At 38.8% G+C, this 21,499-nt stretch overlaps 1 protein-coding gene across 1 annotated transcript in view; it reads left to right on the forward strand.

Annotated features, from left to right (window-relative positions):
- LOC134603563 (complement C3-like) overlaps window positions 1-21,499 on the forward strand; it is a 127,182-nt gene that overhangs the window by 15,906 nt on the left and 89,777 nt on the right. The window contains exons 7-14 of the mRNA XM_063449656.1: window positions 1,028-1,115; window positions 10,146-10,248; window positions 12,982-13,102; window positions 13,776-13,891; window positions 14,552-14,698; window positions 16,707-16,913; window positions 17,114-17,317; window positions 19,172-19,330. Coding sequence (XP_063305726.1) covers window positions 1,028-1,115; window positions 10,146-10,248; window positions 12,982-13,102; window positions 13,776-13,891; window positions 14,552-14,698; window positions 16,707-16,913; window positions 17,114-17,317; window positions 19,172-19,330 — 1,145 coding nt within the window. The remainder of the gene's footprint in view (window positions 1-1,027; window positions 1,116-10,145; window positions 10,249-12,981; window positions 13,103-13,775; window positions 13,892-14,551; window positions 14,699-16,706; window positions 16,914-17,113; window positions 17,318-19,171; window positions 19,331-21,499) is intronic.

Consider the following 21,499-nt stretch of genomic DNA (forward strand, 5'->3'; position numbering starts at 1 on the left):
CATTTAAAGAAACTACACAGTTACATTGTAATATTTTTTGTCTAAAGGTAATAGAGTGGTACTTTGAGATTTTAAAATTTCATTTAAAATAAAACTGTTGAATTGTGGAGATTCTGATGCTAAACACATAGCAGTTATCAGCAATTGTGATAGATTGTTCTGTATCTAACAGATTCATTAAGACTATTTCGATTACTACGTACATGACTTTACATTAGCAATGGTTCCCTACATGTTAAACATTTCGTATTCGGACATAGTACTATTTAAGTCAGTGGTTTTGAAACCACTCCTAAAGGCATACATACCGGTCCGGGATTTAGGGATTATTCAGTTGTGTCTAAAATGTTTTTAGAAAGAAAATAAAAACACCTTGACACAACTGGGTAATCCCTAAATCCTGAACTGGTAGGCATGACTACCACTACCACTATGACTACCACTACCACTATGACTACCACTATGACTATGACTACCACTACCACTATGACTACCACTACCACTATGACTACCACTATGACTACCACTACCACTATGACTACCACTACCACTATGACTACTACCACTACCACTATGACTACCACTACTTGACTGGTTTATTGACCACTGACTTATATAGTGGTAAGAAAATGACTGCTCGTCTTTGATTGTCACAGACCTGTAAAAATGTCCATCTTTCATATACAGGGATCTTTTTTGCCCAACCTGAAAGTATTAAAGTCACTTGAGGTGTTATCCAATAATAAAAGGTTAATTTCAGCTAAATTTTACATTTACAACTGATCATAATATAGAACCAGAAGACATCGACCTTCATCATGTAATACAAAGCCTCTCGTATAAGTCCTGAATGTAAAGCACGAAGCTGTGTGTATGTGTAATAATGTTTTCCTTTCATTTTTCTTTTCTATCCTTTCTCTTCTTGTCCTTTTACTATCTTTATCTTTGCTGGTAGTGATCCCTCATTTATTTAATATCTCTTCTAATCACCTTTTATATTGTTGTCCCTTTATTGTCTGCATTCCAGTGCTTCCCAGTTTTGAGATCAAGATTATACCTAATCAGAACTTTTTTTACGTTGATGATAAAGAATTTACTATTGACATTCAGGCTCGGTGAGTATCAATATATATTGATATGTTACAATGATGAAATGGTTATGGATCCATTGTTTGAACATAATCAATAGGATCATGGCCAGATTTCCATGTCAGGTGCCTGTAGACACAGAAATCTAAGGTGTCCTTTGCTCAACCTCCTTCTCTCCTCCCAAACAAAAAACACAAGTAATGCAAGGCTAATTCATTTTCCTTGATATTGCAGAAACAAAATCTAAAAAAGATGTTCAAATGTGTTAAGTATGTGCATAATTCTACTTGTAATGTATCGTGTTTGAATCTGTGTGAATAGTGAGTGTGTGCAGCTGTGTACATGCATGCAGGGTTAAAAATAATGTTAGAAGTGGTTAGGGTAAACTGACTGAAGGGTAGAGAGTAGTTAATGTCAGAGTAAGATTACATAACGTGTTTAGAGGTCTAAAGGCTTAAGAGGGGCTATAGTTGTGGTATAAGGGGTGTTTGGAATTATTGGGTTTAGGGTTAGAGTGGAGTTTGGGTTAAATTTAGTATTGGGTTCAGGGGTGTTTATGCTTTAGGTTGGGGTACTAGGACTAAGTTATATTTAAGGTTGACTAAATAAATAGTTTGTTTATGTTTTGGGAAGGATTCAGTTAATGGTTAGGGTAAAAGAGGTGCTTAGGGGGATGTGAACAGACTGCCACATCTGTGTTAAGGGAGAGCTCTCCAGTATTCAAACTATATTTGCAACCATTTCCCCTACTTTTGAGACCCAGTGACTAATCACCTGTCCGTGCTTACTCCTATTAATTTGGGATCCCACTCAGTAGTCTCTGTGTGGCTGTCCTGATGTGACCAAGCATGCCCAGGGGTGAGGAGAACTGGACGATCTCCTGCCCTGGAAATGCAAATGTTGCTGTGGATTAATGATGGTGCCCCATTTCCCCAAACTTTGGACCAGTGAGGGCTATTACGGTCCACACCAGATCTTCGTTCCTGGGTCCTATGCAAGTTGCCAACGTAACTTATACTCGGTGACCTGAGATAGTCACCGACACAGCTACAGCACAGACGTTGACGGAGGAGAATTGTCAGGGGTTGTAGGAAGCCTTTAATGCCATCTGTAATAAATTCTAGTGCATAATTGAGGAGTAGGCACTTCATCCCCACTCGTCTTTGGTTCAGATGGCTCCTCTTCCTGGGCTGGGAACAGATGGTACAATTAGCCCCAATATGCCATTTGTATGACTGAGGGGCTCTCCATGACAGAGGACTGACTGGGGACCTTGCTCTGACTATAAATCTCGTGCTAGATGTTAACGTGTTAAAGCCTAAAGGGACTCCACCAGGCAGATTTAATCAGTCATTATTTCAACTCCATTAAATGTTCTAAAGTAAGTATAGCATCTTTTATCGTGCATGGGGTGGCAGGGTAAATGGATATTCTGAGCTTGTTCCTATCAAACATATGGGGTTAGGGATGCAGAGTTTGGGGCACAGTTGTACCTATGTTGGACTCAGTCAAGTCTGCCACTATAACTTCCCCTGCCTGGGAATAAGTTGACAAACCAATACTTCTTGCCTCATGCTCCGATAATATGCTAAAACAGCATCCTGTCACTATGAATTATCTTTTTGTTAGCTTCTTGTTTTCTTTTCTTTTACACTTTAAAACATGTTATCATTGTATACTTGGTGGATCTCTAACAGTGCCAAATTCAGTATAATTTATTAGAATTTTTCTTATGTATAACATCTGCAACATAGACACAGTTGAAATGCTTCAACTGCTTTGTATTTTTCTTTAACCAAAAAATTGCAGATAACGCGTTGTGTATACATAATTGTACAATATATTATAAGTTTTATTTGTACTCTATAGATGTATAAATGTTGCTATATGTGATTATAACTATGCACCTCAAAATACAAATTGTAAAAAATAAATAAATTAAGAGGTGTTCAGGGTACAAGCATGTGACGTTTGAAGAGTTCTTTGCAAAGTACTCACCCTCTTATGATTTATTGCAGTTGATATACAATGTGCATCCTCAAGAGCTTCCACTGCTCCTGCAAGGCACATGTTATGTGAGAGGCTGGTAGTGGGCAGATAGGAAGTAATCCCATCCACTTCCTGTCCCGCCTCACACTCAGACACTGGAGGAGCTGGAACAGCACTGAGTTTTACACCCTCTATCACTATTTCTGCAATTTTGCTATCAAACATAGGAACCTGACTGGACTACAGAGGACATTGGCAAAGACTCTTGATACTTGTCTTTCCTCAACAGTCTTTCCTAAACAAAAAGACACATTAGATCTGCTGTAAATAGGCATCACCTACAAGAAAGGTGTCTGTAGGCAGATGCCAACAGAGCCTAATGGAAAATCAAGCCCTGACTATAAATCTCCTGCTAGATGTTAACGTGTTAAAGTCTAAAGGGACTCCACCAGGCAGATTTAATCAGTCATTATTTTGACTCCATTAAATGTTCTAAAGTAAGTATAGCATCTTTTGTCGTGCAAAATGTCAGGCAGGGCATGAAATATTAGTATAAAAGAAGAATTAAGTGTTTAAATGAAATGATAAAATATTCTGGTTATGGGCACTCGTAAAGAAATCTTCTTCTCAAATATACCACTAAAATGGAAAATCATGTGTGTAGATACCTTACACATAAGTATAGTTACCAAGAGAAACTGCAAGTTGCTTCTGCTGTGTGACAAGATGTCTAATAACATGCATAAAACATTTTTTTCTCTACTTCCCTTCTCAGCTGATACAATGCAGCACTTTGCTTTCTTAACCTCTTGAGCTCCCGCATTGTAAAGATAGAGACAAGGTGGCCTTTCACATTCCTGTGTCAAATGTACACAGGACTGAGTGGACCCGTCAGAGAAATTTCTCTCTGTCAGATGAAGAATGACACTGTAGCAGAATGAATTATAAATACAGATTGTACATTTAGATTTCAGTGTGCATTGGTTTTCAATGTAGAGCTCTTAGCAGAAGTGCAGATCATGTTCTCTGTATGTTTTCAATCACTGAAAGTACACTGGGAATGCTGTCTAAACTTTATTGATTAATCAGAAGTTTGGTCTGATTTCTACAAGCTGTACTGTCTATTTTGCACCCTGTAATCCAATATGGTACTGTCTGAAAAGTAAGAATGTACTATGCATGAGTCTGCCTCAGTATAGGACTTTTATATTTCAAATATTTGCTAGTAGTTCAAAACCTTTGTTATTCAAAACCTTTACCAGTAGAGTGGACCTGTCAGAGAAATTTCTCTCTGTCAGAAAAAAGTTACCAGGATAAAGGTTACCAAGAAAGGTTAAAGGAGCTTAAAGGACCACTATAGTGCCAGGAAAACATACTCGTTTTCCTGGCACTATAGTGCCCTGAGGGTGCCCCCACCCTAAGGGACCCCCTCCCGCCGGGCTCTGGAGAGAGGAATGGGTTAAAACTTACCTTTATTCCAGTGCCGGGCCGGGAGCTCTCCTCCTCCTCTCCGCCTCCAATCCTCCCTTTCGGCTGAATGCGCATGCGCGGCAAGAGGTGCGCGCGCATTCAGCCGGTCTCATAGGAAATCATTATCAATGCTTTCCTATGGACGCTTGCGTGCTCTCACTGTGATTTTCACAGTGATAATCACGCAAGCGCCTCTAGCGGCTGTCAGTGAGACAGCACCTAGAGGATTTGGAGGCTGGATTAACCCTATTATAAACATAGCAGTTTCTCTGAAACTGCTATGTTTATAAAAAAAAAGGGGGGTTAATCCTAGAGGGACCAGGCACCCAGACCACTTCATTAAGCTGAAGTGGTCTGGGTGCCTAGAGTGGTCCTTTACCATGTATAGCTTGGAGGAAAGACGAGACAGAGGGGATATAATAGAAACATTTAAATACATAAAGGGAATCAACAGAGTCCTCTTGTTGTGGTAGTTTTTCTTCTTTTAAATATAGTCTCCTCCTTTACTGTGTTGATTCCCTTTATGTATTTAAATGTTTCTATCATATCCCCCCCTGTCTCGTCTTTCCTCCAAGCTATACATGTTAAGATCCTTTAACCTTTCCTGGTAAGTTGTATCCTGCAATCCATGAACCAGTTTAGTAGCTCTTCTTTGAACTCTTTCTAAGCTATCAATATCCTTCTGAAGATATGGTCTCCAGTACTGTGTACAGTACTCCAAGTGAGGTCTCACCAGTGTTCTGTACAATGGCATGAGCACTTCCCTCTTTCTACTGCTAATACCTCTCCCTATACAACCAAGCATTCTGCTAGCATTTCCTGCTGCTCTATTACATTGTCTGCCTACCTTTAAGTCATCAGAAATAATCCCTTTCCTCAGATGTTGAGGTTAGGACTCTATCAAATATTCTGTACTCTGCCCTTGGGTTTTTACGTCCAAGATGCATTATCTTGCACTTATCCACATTAAATGTCAGTTGCCACAACTCTGACCATTTTTCTAGTTTACCTAAATCATTTGCCATTTGGCTTATCCCTCCTGGAACATCAACCCTGTTACATATCTTAGTATCATCCGCAAAAAGACACACCTTACCATCAAGACCTTCTGCAATATCACTAATAAAAATATTAAAGATAATGGGTCCAAGTACAGATCCCTGAGGTACCCACACTGGTGACAAGCCCAAGCTTCGAATATACTCCATTGACTACAACCCTCTGTTGCCTGTCACTCAGCCACTGCCTTACCCATTCAACAATATTGGAATCCAAACTCAAAGATTGCAGTTAATTGATAAGCCTTCTATGTGCAACAGTGTCAAAAGCCTTACTGAAATCTAGGTAAGCAATGTCTACTGCACCACCCTGATCTATAATTTTAGTTACCCAATCAAAAAAATCAATAAGATTAGTTTGGCATGATCTCCCTGAAGTAAACCCATGTTGTCTCTGATCTTGAAATCCATGTGTTTTTAGATGTTCAACAATCCTATCCTTTAACATGGTTTCCATCACTTTCCCCACTACTGAAGTAAGGCTTAATGGCCTATAGTTGCCCGACTCCTCCCTATTACCTTTCTTGTGAATGGGCACAACATTCGCTAACTTCCAATCTTCTGGGACTACTCTTGTTAACGATGATTGGTTAAATAAATCTGTTAATGGTTTTGCTAGTACACCACTAAGCTCTTTTAATAGCTTTGGGTGTATTCCATCAGGTCCCATTAACTTATTTGTCTTTACTTTTGACAGTTGAAATAGAACCTCTTCCTCTGTAAACTCATGTGTAATAAATGACTCATTTATCCTTTTTGTTAACTGAGGTCCCTTTCCTTCATTTTCATCTGTAAATACCGAACAAAATATTCATTGAGGCAGTCAGCTAGACCTTTATCCTCATCTACATACCTTCCTTCTTTTGTTTTTAATCTAACTAATCCTTGTTTTACTTTTCTTTTCTCATTTATGTATCTAAAAGAAGGTGTGTCCCCCTTTTTTACTGACTGTGCTATTTTCTCTTCTGTGTGTGATTTGGAAGCTCTTATAACGTACTTAGCCTCTTTCTGCCTAATCTTATAGGTCATTCTGTCTTTCTTACTCTGATTTTTTTTTATAATTACTAAATGCTAACTTTTAGTTTTTTACTATTTTGGACACATCTGCAGAGTACCATAGTGGTTTCTTGAATGTTTTGCTTTTACTAACAAGCCTAATGCAATTTTCTGTTACCTTCCGTAATGCAACTTTTAAATAATCCCATTTCTCTTGGACTCCATTTAAATTGCTCCAGTCTGATAATGACTCCTTTAAACATATTCTAATTTTAGAAAAGTCTGTTTTTCTAAAGTCTAAAACTTTTGTTTTTGTGTGGTGTGACTCAGTCACTGTTCTTATATTAAACCAGACTGACTGATGATCACTGGATCCTAAACTTTCACCTACAGTAATATCTGATACCAAATCTCCATTTGTTAACACTAAATCTAGTATGGCCTCTTTACGAGTTGACTCCTCAACGACTTGTTTTAGAGACAATCCCAGTAGGGAGTTTAGAATATGTGTGCTCCTGGCACAAGTAGCTATTTTTGGGGCATTTGCCCATGTTGATTCTGTCAATGTCTTTTGATATATTTATATATCTCCTTTCTCCTTCGTTCTTGTCCCCTTTTATTATTCGGCCGCGGCTGGGGTGGAACGCACGTGCGTTCCAGCCGCGGAGGGATGACGTATTTAGAGGGACGCCGAAAAAGGAGGGTCTCTTCCGGATAGGTGGAACGCACGTGCGTTCCACGGCGACCGTGCGGAACATGGACATGAACTTAAGAACTTAAGAAAATTTGCAACACCTGTTATGGGACTCACAGATTGGCGGAACTGGCGGGGAATATGGCGAAAAGGACCTTTAAAAGAAGATAGAAGACATGGGACTTTTTATTGATGTATTTTTATTTGATTGTTTTACATGCTCTTTCACTACTGCTCCTGATGAAGTCTAATATATAGACGAAACGCGTAGAGCTGCCTGTAAATCTTGCAACCTGCTCCTCCCATTTATCATCCTGGAGAGAGAGATTCAAATCTTTGATGAGCATTTTTACTCCTTACTTCTTGTAAGTGTTTCAATTAAAACGTGATTTTTATATCATTAAGTTTTTACAATATGTCCAGTTCTTCTATCTTCTGCAGGATTTAAAGACCTTGATGGGCTTGATTTACTCCTTTATTCTGTGAGTGCAAATATCTATAGCAGGAACATCTCTACTCAACGGTGTTTCCCTATGAGTGTTCTCTGCTTTTGTTTTTTTCTAGGTGTATCTTGTTTTGTATATTGACCTATAAATCACACCTACACGAGTTACTGTGTGATTACCAAATTCTAACGTAACCCAAACGGACTCTATGTTCGCCTCACTAACCTTTATTAGGCTAGATTTTATGCTATCCTTCACATACAGGGCCACCCCTCCCCCTTTCTTGCCTTCCCTGTCTTTTCTACATAAAGAGTACCCTGGTATTGCTATGTCCCAGTCATTTTTTTCATTATACCATGTCTCAGTAACAGCGACTAAATCTACACTATCAGTTGCCATTATTGCCACAAGTTCATGGATCTTATTCCCTAAACTGCGAGCATTTGTAGACATGACTCTAAGCTTATCATTTTTTAACAAACTTGCTACAGGCACCTTCTGTCCTTGTTTTTGGGGACAATTGGATTGATGTTTTATCACCCTTTTGCCCCCCCCCCACCTCCTAGTTTAAATACATCCTAGCAAAACCTGTGAACTGCTCACTGAGAACATTTGTTCCCTTTTGAGAAAGATGCAAACCACCTTTTTGTACAGTTTAATTCCATTCCAAACAGAGCTACCATGAGAAATAAAGCCAAATCCTTGCTCCCGACACCATTCACCAAGCCACAAGTTAAAGTCCCTAATACGCATCCGCCTGTCATTCTGAGTGTTATGCACAGGCAAAACTTCAGAGAATGACAGTGTGGAAGCAACCTGCCGTTTATCTTTGGCAAAAACACTAAAAACTTCCTTAACCTCTGAAACTTCATTGAAAGCCAAGTCATTTGTCCCTAAATGGACAAGTACATCCAATTCCCCTTCCTGCTTTGCTTGCTTAACAATATTACAGATACGTCTCCTGTCTCTGTGAGCAGTAGCTCCGGGAAGACACCTCACAAGACCACCATTGTCCATCTCCACACCTCTTATGATGGAATCCCCCAACAACAACTGCTTTCTATTAGTCCTCACCATAGTCTTCAAGCCTCTCTGCACAACACCACTAGCCTCAGTGCCTCTCTGCACAACACCACTGGCCTCAGTGCCTCTCTGCACAACAGCACTAGCCTCAGTGCCTCTCTCCACAACACCTCTAGCCTCAATGCCTCTCTGCACAACACCACTAACCTCAATGCCTCTCTGCACAACACCACTAGCCTCAGTGCCTCTCTGCACAACACCACTAGCCTCAATGCCTCTCTCCACAACACCACTAGCCTCAGTGCCTCTCTCCACAACACCACTAGCCTCAGTGCCTCTCTGCACAACACCTCTAGCCTCAGTGCCTCTCTGCACAACACCACTAGCCTCAATGCCTCTCTCACACACACAAGCTCTCTCGCTAGCAGGCACACACACACACACATACACACAAGCTCACTCACTAGCAGGCACGCACACAAACTCTCTCACTAGCAGGCACACACACAAAAGCTCACTCACTAGCAGGCACACACACACACGCTCTCACACTAGGATGCACACACACACAAGTTCTCTCACTAGCAGTCACACACACAAGCTCTCTCACTAGCAGGCACACACAGACACACATATACACACAAGCTCTCTCACTAGCAGGTACACACACACACACACACACACACAAGCTGTCTCACTAGCAGGCACACAGACACACACACACACACACACACACAAGCTCTCTCACTAGCAGGCACACACACACAAAAGCTCTATCAGTAGCAGGCACACAATCAATGCCATGGGTGAAGCTTACCTGACGCTGGTAGGTGAAGTTGCCATTTTCTGGCCTCTTCCTTCCAGCAAGGTCAGCACTGTGTGTGGGGGCGGAGCTTGCATGCATGAGGTGGGGCTTGCATTTGGAGGTGGGGCATGCAGCCAGGATTGCTGTGAATAGTGCAAGGAGACAGGTCTCCCTGCAGCCGCCAGCAGTCTATTTGCGGCCACATCAGCCCCCAGCTCCTCCATCTTTATTCCCCTCTGACTGAGACAGGTTGGCACAGTCGAGGGGAAAATACTTAAAAGACCTTGGCCTGATGGTCAGGGTTGTCAGCGCGGGCCCAGGTGCTGCGACCCACCAGGAAATTTCCCGTTATCCCGGTGGGCCAGTCCGGCCCTGACCACCATCACTCTTTCAGTGTCGGTAAGGGCAAGCGTTACTGTTTCAGGATGTGTTGGTTCCCAAGTTTAGCATTAAGCAGCAAGTGGCAGGTTACCAGAGATTGTTTATTTTGTACGACTCCTGTTGGCAGTGGTATATTAGCCCACCAGACTTGGAGAATTTCAGTGTGTGTTATAATGTATTTTCTATCTCTACAGATACCTGTATGGCAAGACTGTGAATGGACATGCATTTGTGTTTTTTTCAGTGAAGGATGAAAAGAATAAGAGAGGACTCCCTGATTCCTTGAGGAGAATTGCGGTATTTTTTGTTTGTTTTGTTCTTAAAAAAAATATTAGTTTTTTTGAGAGAGTATATGTTATAGTAGTATATGTTACAGCATGGCAGACTGTAGTTCACAATAAAAATCATCATTGAGGATATGATGTCAGAAAAACATCTGCCATATACAGAATGATATAAATGTGTAAATTATGGAAAGTTTTATACAGTATTGTGAGACTCCCTCCTTTACTGAATGTCACTATACACCTTAGTAACAGGGAAAAGGAGAACCAAAAATATTCAAATGTATAAACCGAGGGAGATAGAAAGTGGTTCAGTGAGAGGGGTAGGGGGTAGAACCTCATAATACAGTGATAATTAGGAAGCACACATAAATTGCAGGAAACAAAAAAGAGAATACGTTAGGGTTTTAATATACTGGTACAGCTCCAATACGCAACTCAGCACCCCAGTCCGGCATCTCTGATTTCTGGGAAATATAAATGTGGAACACCAGGGAAAGTGGATGTAGCACCTTGAATGTCCTTTGTATTATATGGAATGACATAGAAAATAGTAGAAAATACTGGAGACAATGGCGTAGTATGTCTTAAATATTTGGAGGAAATAATAAAGAAGTGCACTTACACTTTTCTGAAGCTATAGCGCAACTTCCACGTCTGCGTTTGAGCGGTATAATCCCCGCTTGTAGATATAGACTGGCTTATTGGTTGTCTATGGGTTAATCCTTATGGGAAGTGGTGGAAGGGCTCGTATGGAAGGAGAACAGAATACAATAATATAGTGTAGTTTGTAGACAAAGGTAAGTATGTATGCAAATTCATTGGAGCCATGTACTCTGCAGGTCCTCTCCGTATGAATATGGAATGACCAGATAAAAATGAGCAGTTAAGATTTGCTCAATCCTGTGGGAGTCGGTGGTATATTCCCCGACCAAGGAAATGCTGTCCAAGTAGTACTTTATGTCTAAAAAAAAATAAATGAAAAATGATATAATAAAAAACAATACATGTAATAACCTTTTGCTAAGGCTTTATCGAAGCCTTTTGTTGTAAAGTATATGACCCTCTCACAAAGGTGGACAGTTATGCCCTATTATCCTGCAAGGGGCTGTTATCTAGAATTCAAAAGACCTGTTATAATACCCATATAAAAGCTTAAGCAAGGGTGAACTGGTACAAAAGATAAACATATGGCAAAGTAACTGTCTGTATGAACTGCATATTAAGGCTCAAAAAATGTGTCTTCACCTGTTTGTCTCATAGCCCACCTTTGAGAATTCTATCCCCCCCTCCTTTAGAGTGTCTTACACCCACTTGTTTGTCTCTTACAACCCCCTTGTATATCTCTTACTTCCCCCAGTCCGTTTGTGTGTCTCTTTCTTTAGCCTAGCCATACACACACACACACAGAAACATGCAGACACAGTTAGGGTCTGTTGTAGGGGATAAGGGCTGCATGTGGAGGGATAGAGGCTGTAGTTAGAGGTATGTGTAGCAGGGGAGTTATGGGATGTCGGAGGGGAGAGGGGCTTTAAAGGGGTACACGGGGTGAAGACCACCTTATTCCTGGTGGCCAGGGGCTGTAGATGGGGGCTCGGGGGCTCTAAAAGGGGTGCAGTGACTGTGGTGGGGAACAGGGGATGTTAAAAAGGGACAGAAGCTGTAGGGGGTGGACAGGGGTTTTGGGGGGATCCGGGGCTGTAGATGGTGTGAGGGCTGTAGAAGGGGGACATGGGTTGTACTGGGTGCAGGGACTATGAGGGGTGACAGGTGCTGTAGATGGGGGGGCAGGGGAACAGGGGGATATGTATACGCTCTGGAAACTTGAAGAAAAGTTCGGGAAAACCCAGGGAATTTAACAAGGTCTGACACTATTCCCTACCACTCTTTCACACCTTTGTGGCCCCCCCAGTACAGCTACAATTAGGGAATAAATACAAAGAATATGTTGTCGTGTATGGATCGCCTCACCTAGCCAAAAGGCTCCCACCAGTTGCCCACATATATATTTGTATAGAGTTTTTACTTTTCTGTAAGATTTCTTGGAGGTAGTGTATTGGGGGAACATGTGATGATCATTTACAAATATAATAATATCTGTAGCTAAGCATGCCCAATCCTGGGTGATAACATTCTGCAAGGCGCAAACCATAACACATGATCCACTTGAGTAGGGGACACTCTGAGGCAGAGTGGCACACCACCCACCAAGTTGACCAACACGTACTACTTACCCTTCAATAAAGCAGCTACCATTATTATTAACAAAGATCTGATTAATTGACATAAATCACTAGAAATTTAATATACCCAACAGCTTAGTATTATATTATTTTGCCATTAGAATGATTTAGCCATAGGGAGCAGAAATTAAGACTGTCTCTTACACATTATAATCCATCTCTATCTTTGATTCACCTGATCAGTATGGAGAGACTGTATGAGGCAACAAGGCTTTTTCTACGGGATGTTGACTTGTCCTTATCAGATTGGAAATACATAACAACAATAAAACACAACTGCTTAGGGTAGAAGGGGTATTCCTAATATCACATATTAATTGAGAGAGTGCCCTGTAGTAAATAATCAAGATATCTGGGGACATACCTTAGAATGCCAAATAACACAGAAACAAGTATGTAATCGAAAAGTGCCTATTTTTCTTAACAGAATACAAATGTTTATACATCTTTTTCAAAAATGTATTTGTTTCCACATCTTTGAATACTGACCTTGTATTACACAGATTGATGATGGGAATGGAAAAGTCTCTCTGAGTAGAGATGACATCAGAAAAAGCTTCCCCAACATAGAGGAATTGGAGGGACACAGCATACACGTAACAGTCACTGTCATCACAGACACAGGTGAGTAGACTGGCCATCGGTAAGTGTTCTGTTGGCTTTGGGGCACACAAATATATATATTTGACAGTGTTTGCAATAAAAATGGATAACCAGTGAATGGAAAATAGAGAGAATGATATGTTAAGAATAATCAAACAATTCTATCTGCAGAATTCACTATTGGATGTAGGTAGTCTTTATATGAGACCTTGTGAGACTGATGAGTCGGTTTTAGTAAGGAGATAAGGAGAGGGTGAGCAAGAGATTTGATTGCATATCAATGTAAAGGGTGTAATCTATATTGTATAGGGTTATTCCAACATAAAAGCATATTTTTAATTGACCATATTTCTGGTTGGAGTAATTCTTTTTTCAATGGTCTGTCATTGTGAACCTATATTTGAGATTTGTCAAAAAATAAATAATAACTTATAATTTTTTCTGTAAAAACGGCTTTGCTGCCAGGAGACAGGAATGCATGTCATTAAAAGTGCACAGTTTCTCAAAATGTCCCAGAATACTTAAATATGCACAATTTTACTTATACAATACTGTTGCTTAACGAGTTTCATGCTACTACACAGTTTGTAAAAATATATATCATTAAATAAATCTGTAGAATGTACCACTCTATGCGTGAATGTCACACAGTGATACAATGTTCATGTAGGTGATATATCTGTCTCTCTAATAGGCAGTGACTTGGTAGAAGCCGAACTGGAGGATATTTTCATTGTGAAATCTCCATATAAAATTCTCTTTACCAAAACGTCCAAATTTTTTAAACCAGGGATGCCGTTTCACCTCACGGTATGTGTTTTTGGTGTGTTAATAAAGATTACATTTACTCATAGAATATCTGTTTCCAGGTTACTTCCAAAAAATGTCAAACAGATTTAGGACATAAGTGAAACTCTTGCTCAAGGATAAAAAGGGACCTATCTGATATTGGGGTTTATTTTGAGATTGAAAAGCAACCAAAAATGCGTGGGCAGCTGAGCTACATCTGTTTTGTTTTTTTTGAGCTGTTTGTTTTTGTAAAAGAACACAAGGATTTATTTAAATTCTTTAACTTTTTTTTTTTTTACAAGTCTCTCTTATTAAGTTATTTGCACGCTTTAGTGGCCCATGATACCAGAATACCAGAATACCAGAAAAACAGTAATAATAAAATAAAAAATATTATTTCAAAATAAATATTGCATTAATAATTTTACAGTGACCCGACCATCTTTCTAAAAGCCTACACAATATTTTTTGAACTATTAGTGATAGTAGTGTCACAGGAAATACATTTTGTAATCCATGTACAGTGATTAACCCCTTAAGGACACATGACGGAAATATTCCGTCATGATTCCCTTTTATTCCAGAAGTTGTCTCCTTTTAAGTTAGTAGAAAAAAAAGTCAGACTTTCAACATTTCATGTGCTTTAAACATAGGAAAACATTATCTGCTTCGTTCTTTTAGGTGTTTGTCACAAACCCAGATGGTTCTCCAGCAAACAGAGTCCCTGTTTTGGCTGAACCTGGAAACGTTCCAGGAAATACTCAAGAAGATGGCACCACAAGGCTTACATTGAACACACAAGGCAACATAAAAACTCTGGACATAAAAGTGAGACATTATGCAAGTGAAATATAATTTCTGTAGCTACAAGAGGAGAACGACCATAATAATATTCCTTTTTAAAACTATTCTAACAGTCTTTGATATGTTGTTAATATTATTGAATGCGCTATATCAGACCAATCATGCCGTAGCATTATCTAACATTCACGGACTTCAGTCTCCGATTGCAGGTACTTTAGAAAATGTTTCAAGTGAACTCTGCCACAAAGTAAACAGCAGAGTAGGCTACGGGTGGCACTCTACTTTCCCAAGTCAGACAACTTGGAGGCCTGGGTGAACATATAACGTTAAAATAATACAATAATGAGACGCAAAACGTCCTTATTCAATACAAAACAAAAAACAAGACATTTCTGTTTACCGTTTAATACTCGTAGAACAATATTTATCCTTTAATGTTTGAGAACTACTATACCTCTCCTTTCCTTTCCAGAACTCCAAGTTATGCAATCAAAGCAAAATCTCTCTAGCTTAAACCTAACTTGTCTGCAGTACTGAAAAGAAAACCACAACACACCTTCAAATAAGAGAATAGAAGATGCACACTCCAATGGTTATATGTCAGAAATAATCCCCATTAATAGCCAAGGGTCCCCAAGGCCTTATTTGGGTATTCCTTCATAAACAAACCAATCACTCCTTTTAAATAACAATTCTTTATTTCATAAAAAAAAAAATTCCCCCAGTATCTTGATCGAAGTAGACTGGATAACAACACAAAGAATAATAAAACTCTAATACAACTCATATAAAATAAAGAGATAAAATAATCTGCTATCGCAAATAAAATGGCTGTAAGGACTAAAAATGAAGAGCTGCTCAGTCACTGGGGCCATTTCTATATCCCTGATATGTTGAGAAGCTCTCCTCTTCACTGTGGGTGAATTTCAAAAGTCAGTCAATCACAGTTCAACATTGGGGAAGTCTCACTCCATATAGGACATTTGCCAGGACATATTGGTTTTGGGAGAGCCATTACCCAGCATGCTCCAGCTTTAGGAGATCCATGGGGAGCCCTGTACATTTTCAGTTCGTCACCACGTATTTATTTATTTGTTTATTGTAATGAAATAATACATTGCATTTTTTTTTTATTTAAAATTATTTCCTGAGGAGCATTTACAAAATATAGTAATACACGTTTACTTTTTAAGATAAACACAGTAGGATATTATGCTAATGTTATCAATGAGTCCAGCTGCTTTCTTTACCAAAGATAGGTGGTGCTGATGTTTTCAGTAAATTCAGTCTGCGGCAGTTTTGATATTTTTTCGAGTGATTCACTCACATTTGATTTTGAATGATTCACTCACATTTGATTTTGAATGATTCACTCACATTTGGCTGAGCCCAATTAGGACAGGCCCAGATCACATGAACGGATGTGCACTATGGTGACACTGCCCATCTTCCTCTATGCACATCAAGGCATAGAGGAAGAGGGGCAGTGTCACCGTAGTGCACATCCGTTCATGTGATCTAACCCTGTTCTAACTGGGCTCAACAAAATGTGAGTGAATCCTATTAGAGTTATATTCATTACATAATATTAGTCATATTGCACTATATATGTGTTTATCATTTTAGATCACTGTACCTTACCCACATTGTAAGGGTAAGTCATTATATTTATAGCGCTCCACTGTTTAACTGGAGTGGGTGTATATACCACACGGTTGAGGTTTATATAGTTATTTTCAATTGGTTCAATAGGATAAAACGGCCATCCTTACTAAAGACCTTGGCAAAATCAAAGAGAATATCTTATCTTCTTTCATGCCTCCTGGGTATATTACAGAATATTTTCTTTGATGTTCTTCTTACTGAATACTTTTTATGCCAGTTTTAACGTAAGAGCACACATTTGATGTAAGATTATCTCCCACATGTCACAGTAGATTAGTTATTGTATACATGTTATGTAATATTATTTATATTGCTTATCTTCTGTTGCAGTGTGTTCCTCTAATTCCCCTCTTTCTTCTATTACAAGGTAAAAACGGCACACACCAAATTGCCAGAATCTCGCCAGGCCTCTGCATCAATGACAGCCACGGCCTACAGCCCATTGGCTGGTAATTACCTGCATATCAGCATCGCTACTTCGGAACTAAAACTGGGGGGAAACGCTAATGTGGATTTTGTTATTCGGAACATTAAAACTGACATTGCAAACCAAATTAATCAGTTCACCTACCTGGTAATTACCGAAACTGGATAACAATCGTACAAGGGATGGGCAGAGAAAGCTCACATTATCCCTTTATTGGAAATACTGCGATTGTATTGTACTCTTTTTCTGAATCTTGTTTCTTGTAAAGGCCATTTTTTCATGCTTACCTATATAAAACATAGAAATCAGGACTCACTCACTTACTTGCTGTTTCCCTACTTTTTCAGATTCTAAACAAAGGACAGATCATGAAAGTGGGCACACAGTTACGTCAGCCAGGTCAGAATCTGGTCACCATGTTACTACCGATCACGGAAGATTTTATCCCATCATTCCGTATCGTGGCATATTACACAGTCGTCACTGGGGCAACACGTGAGATTGTTTCAGACTCTGTCTGGGTGGACGTGGTTGACTCCTGCATGGGAACGGTGAGATGGCTTAGAAACAGAGTTTTTCGCTTATTATGACCTTGATGTAATACGCTTTCCAAATGATTCAATAATGTTTGAGAATCTTTCCAAATAAATTATCTACAGAAGTCTCTATTAAAGTCTATAGTAATATTTGCAGATAAGTCATTTAGAAAGGTTTTCTAACAGTAATGAATCATTTGGAAAGCTATTAAACCAATGCCTATATTAGGTGATTTTTAAGGTAAATCAGAGGGAAGCAAGTTTATACGAATTGGTTTATTATTTTCTGTGAAATAGTAACGAGGTAATCACCAAGTATTAAACTGAAGGTATTAAGGGACTCGAGAAAGTTTCCTCCCTTTCCTAAAAAGTGCCTGTGAAAATTCTGTGAGATTGGAGAGAAACAATAGGTTAAAAAAAATGCATATTTTTATTAATCCCATCAAATAATTATAAGGTTGCGCCTTGTAAATAGTATATAAAACGTTAGAATAGAAAATAATCAGTTTTTTACTTACAGTAAAAAGCCAAACAGAACAGTTAAAGTCCAAAACATGTATTTTAGGAATAGAGAAGAAGTCCAGTATTTTTTGAGTTACGTTTGTGGATCTGTGTTGTAGAAATCTCTGGGTAGTGGTGAGTCTTGGTCCAGTTAGGACATAAAAAGGGAAAAAGAACTAAAACAGTGTAATATGTCTTAAGCAGATACAAATATATAAAAAGTCAGCTGTAGATTCACTCACCTATTTATCTGCTTGAGACATATTACACTATTTTAGTTATTTTTCCCTTTTTATGTCCTAACTGGACCAAGACTCACCACTACCCAGAGACTTCCGCAAAACAGATCCACAAACGTAACTCAAAAAATACTGGACTTCTTATCTATTCCTAAATTACATGTTTTGGGCTTTAACTGTTCTGTTTGGCTTTTTACTGTAAGTAAAAAAAATATATATATTTTCTATTATAATATTTTATATACTATTTGCAAGGCGCAACCTAATTATTATTTAATTGTATTCATTCTTTTCTTTGACGGTGTTGAGGTTTTTTTCTGCCTGTTCCTAAATTTCTTCTAGTTGGCCACTCAGCGCTGAACCATTTTTGTCTGTCTATATTTATATGTCTATATTTATTAATGTTTTTGAACAATGCAGTTAAAATTAAAATAATCATTTATTCGTTTTAGAATATTTTTTTCAAGTCCCTAGAATAATACATCTTCTTCAAGTTCTGCAACTAAGCTGATCCACCTCCTTTTTGCCCAGCACTAATTACCTTGTCCATGCTGGGCAGTGTCTAATCAAATGCTGTTCCAAGAACCTAATGTCGTTCTGGTGCAAAGTTGCTGTTCCGTTTCTCTTGTATTGGAAAAGAACGCTATTACCGAGAAACAATATTTACATCTGATCGACAACATATCTTTAATGGAGTTTGACACTTACCTGGGTAAACCAAAGTTACCATTCTGCTGTAGCAATATCAGTTTTATCCTCATTTGAAAGGAATTCATTGGCTTAGAGCAAGATCCCAAAAGATGAGAAGAGCAAAAATGCTTGAGGGACCCGTGTAAGTGTTAAAGCATTCCAAAAATGTGTTGGCTCCTTACTGTGGACCACCACCAGTAAACTCCTAGCACCATAACCACAAAGCACACAACAGGGGTTATGGTTCTTAAAATGCACCTTTAGTTAAATTGCAATTACACCAACTCTATTATTGTAAAGTTGTTATAGATATAAGATATAAATGTCTTGTCTACAGTACACAAAATAAAAAAATATATATTTTAGTTCATGTGTGTTTGTGCAGTGGGTTGCTCAATTATTAAGCACACCATAAATATAAATTTATTTTAACACTCAGCTGGAGGTGACACGTGAAAAGAAAAATACAGATATAATAAGACCTTCTAAAGAAGTGACTCTAACAGTTAAGGCCGACCACAAAGCCACTGTGGGACTTGTTGCTGTGGACAAAGGTGTATTTGTGCTGAACAGCAAATTTAAAATCACACAGAAAAAGGTGAGCAAAATAAATGAATTACATTGGGATGTGAAGCAAGGAATTACAAGATTGTTATATTGTTATTATTATTGTGTTGTTACTCTGTGTTAACTAAATTATTTTCTGAAATTGTGTCGTCCGTGGATAAAGTGGTGTGTTTGTCCAAGCAAAAACATTTGTTCCTATTGTGAGTGACAAAGATGCATGGTTCATTTGTGGTACAAAAATAGAACATGACACCCACCTAAAGATCTATATATCTATCATTATTTGCAGAATTATTATAACAGATCATTTTGGTTGATGCACCAATTCAGAATAACAGGGTTTCTTGTTGGCATGCTTAATGAATACTATTGATGTAGATTAATTTAGAAATAAACAAATATGTTTAAATGTCTATCTGTTCCTGTCCAAATCTGAGATGATTAAATTGCGTATACGCAGAAGTAAGCTCACACTGACACATGGAGTTCAGGTTAAAAGCACTTCAGAAAATTTAATACAATCTGGTTGGAAAACAGTTGTGTAGATCTTTTTAAAAGCAAAATGACATCATCATTGAATATCAGATAATAACAAATAAACATCATTAATTGGATTAAACGTTATGTGACTATATCAGTGTCCACCCATCAATATTATTAATTGGCTCAGGGATTTGAGTGACCAGCTAGGTGTCCTCCCACCGGGAGGTGGTATTGTTCTGGACAAGGGTGTGGACAGAAGGCTCAGGCGCCATCTTTCCCAGCATGAGGTTTACTCGGTGGAAAGGGGGGCTTGAGCGTCATTTTACACAGTCAGTGATATCGGGCCTCATGTCCAGGTGCAAGGTCTCTTATGAATAGAACATTTCATTACTACTGTGTTCTCGTGGCCTTCAAATTATACTATGTTGCAAGTTAGGGGAAAGTCAGTAAAGTCAGCAGTTCCTGAGTTAATCATGTCTTTATAGAGAATACAGTCTTTGTCTATTGTATTAGATGTGCTGGGAAATTCTGTCATGTAATGTAGTTTTAAAATGAACAAGTTAGGTTATGAGGACAAAATGGAGGATTGAAGAAGTCAGGTTAGGAGGACAAAATGGAGGATTCACAGTATGCAGTTAAAATGGAGTTAGTACAATAATTCAATACAAGTTCAATAAAGATTTTTAATAATTCTACATCAGTCCCCCCTATGAAATGTTAATATTCTAAGAGATAAAAACTTTATTAAGTTAGTATCAGGAAGACGTGTTAACCCAAGGCACAGAAACCCTATGAAGTAACGGTTCTTAAAGTCTTCTTAGTTCTTCAGAGGGACATCATAAATAGACAAGCTTACATTACCATATGGACTTGTGTTATCTGGAATATAGGCACAAGTAGTCATGGTGACAGGTAAACGTTGTTGGTTGCAATAGGTATAATAAATGCAAATCAAAATATTATTATTATTATTAGCAGTGACGGTTGGGAAAATGGACTCAAACTTTCCTTTTACTGCAAAATCATCTGGTACCCCCCTTGGCACACCTATGGCATCAATATATATATATATATATATCAATCAAACTTTCCCTTTAGAGGGGTGCTCCTTTTTATGTTCTGAAGCATGAATGTGGTGTGTCAAGAGTACCTTGTCATGTATTATGTGTATTGACATAATAACCTTGGCTAGGGTGTAGTATTAAACCTGTCCCACGCTACATCAGCGTAGGTGGACTCGGATCATTTAGTCAATATTAATATCACCACAAACTCAGGATGGGCAAATAATCCTGAGGAAGCTTGGCATTTGGATCCCTTCAGCTTCACGAGGTCTCCTTTTGGGGTCCTCGGCTTTCCATCGATGGCAGGTGGTCAGGCATTATTATGGCCATCAAACACCTACTTGCTGGTATCTTTTTATTTAACAAGTCATTTTTTTCTTTAGAGTCAAAAGTGTGTCAAAATCAACAAATGTCACTTCTCATGTTGCAGAGAGAGTCTTGAATCTGGAACAATGAATCCACTGAGTGATCTCTGCAACTTTCACAATGCACTATTGGGTATATGGTCTTGGTTGTCACATTGATGACCGGCTAGGCTTCTGGCCATCCTGACAAAATGTCTATGATAACTAGTGCATATTTGACCCAGTAGCTCTTTGTCATCTGGATTCTTGAAAGGGATATTGAGCGTTAGCTAGGTGCTTAGGGGTATT

This window comes from Pelobates fuscus, chromosome 3 (assembly GCF_036172605.1).
Source record: "Pelobates fuscus isolate aPelFus1 chromosome 3, aPelFus1.pri, whole genome shotgun sequence".
NCBI classification, from domain to species: domain Eukaryota; kingdom Metazoa; phylum Chordata; class Amphibia; order Anura; family Pelobatidae; genus Pelobates; species Pelobates fuscus.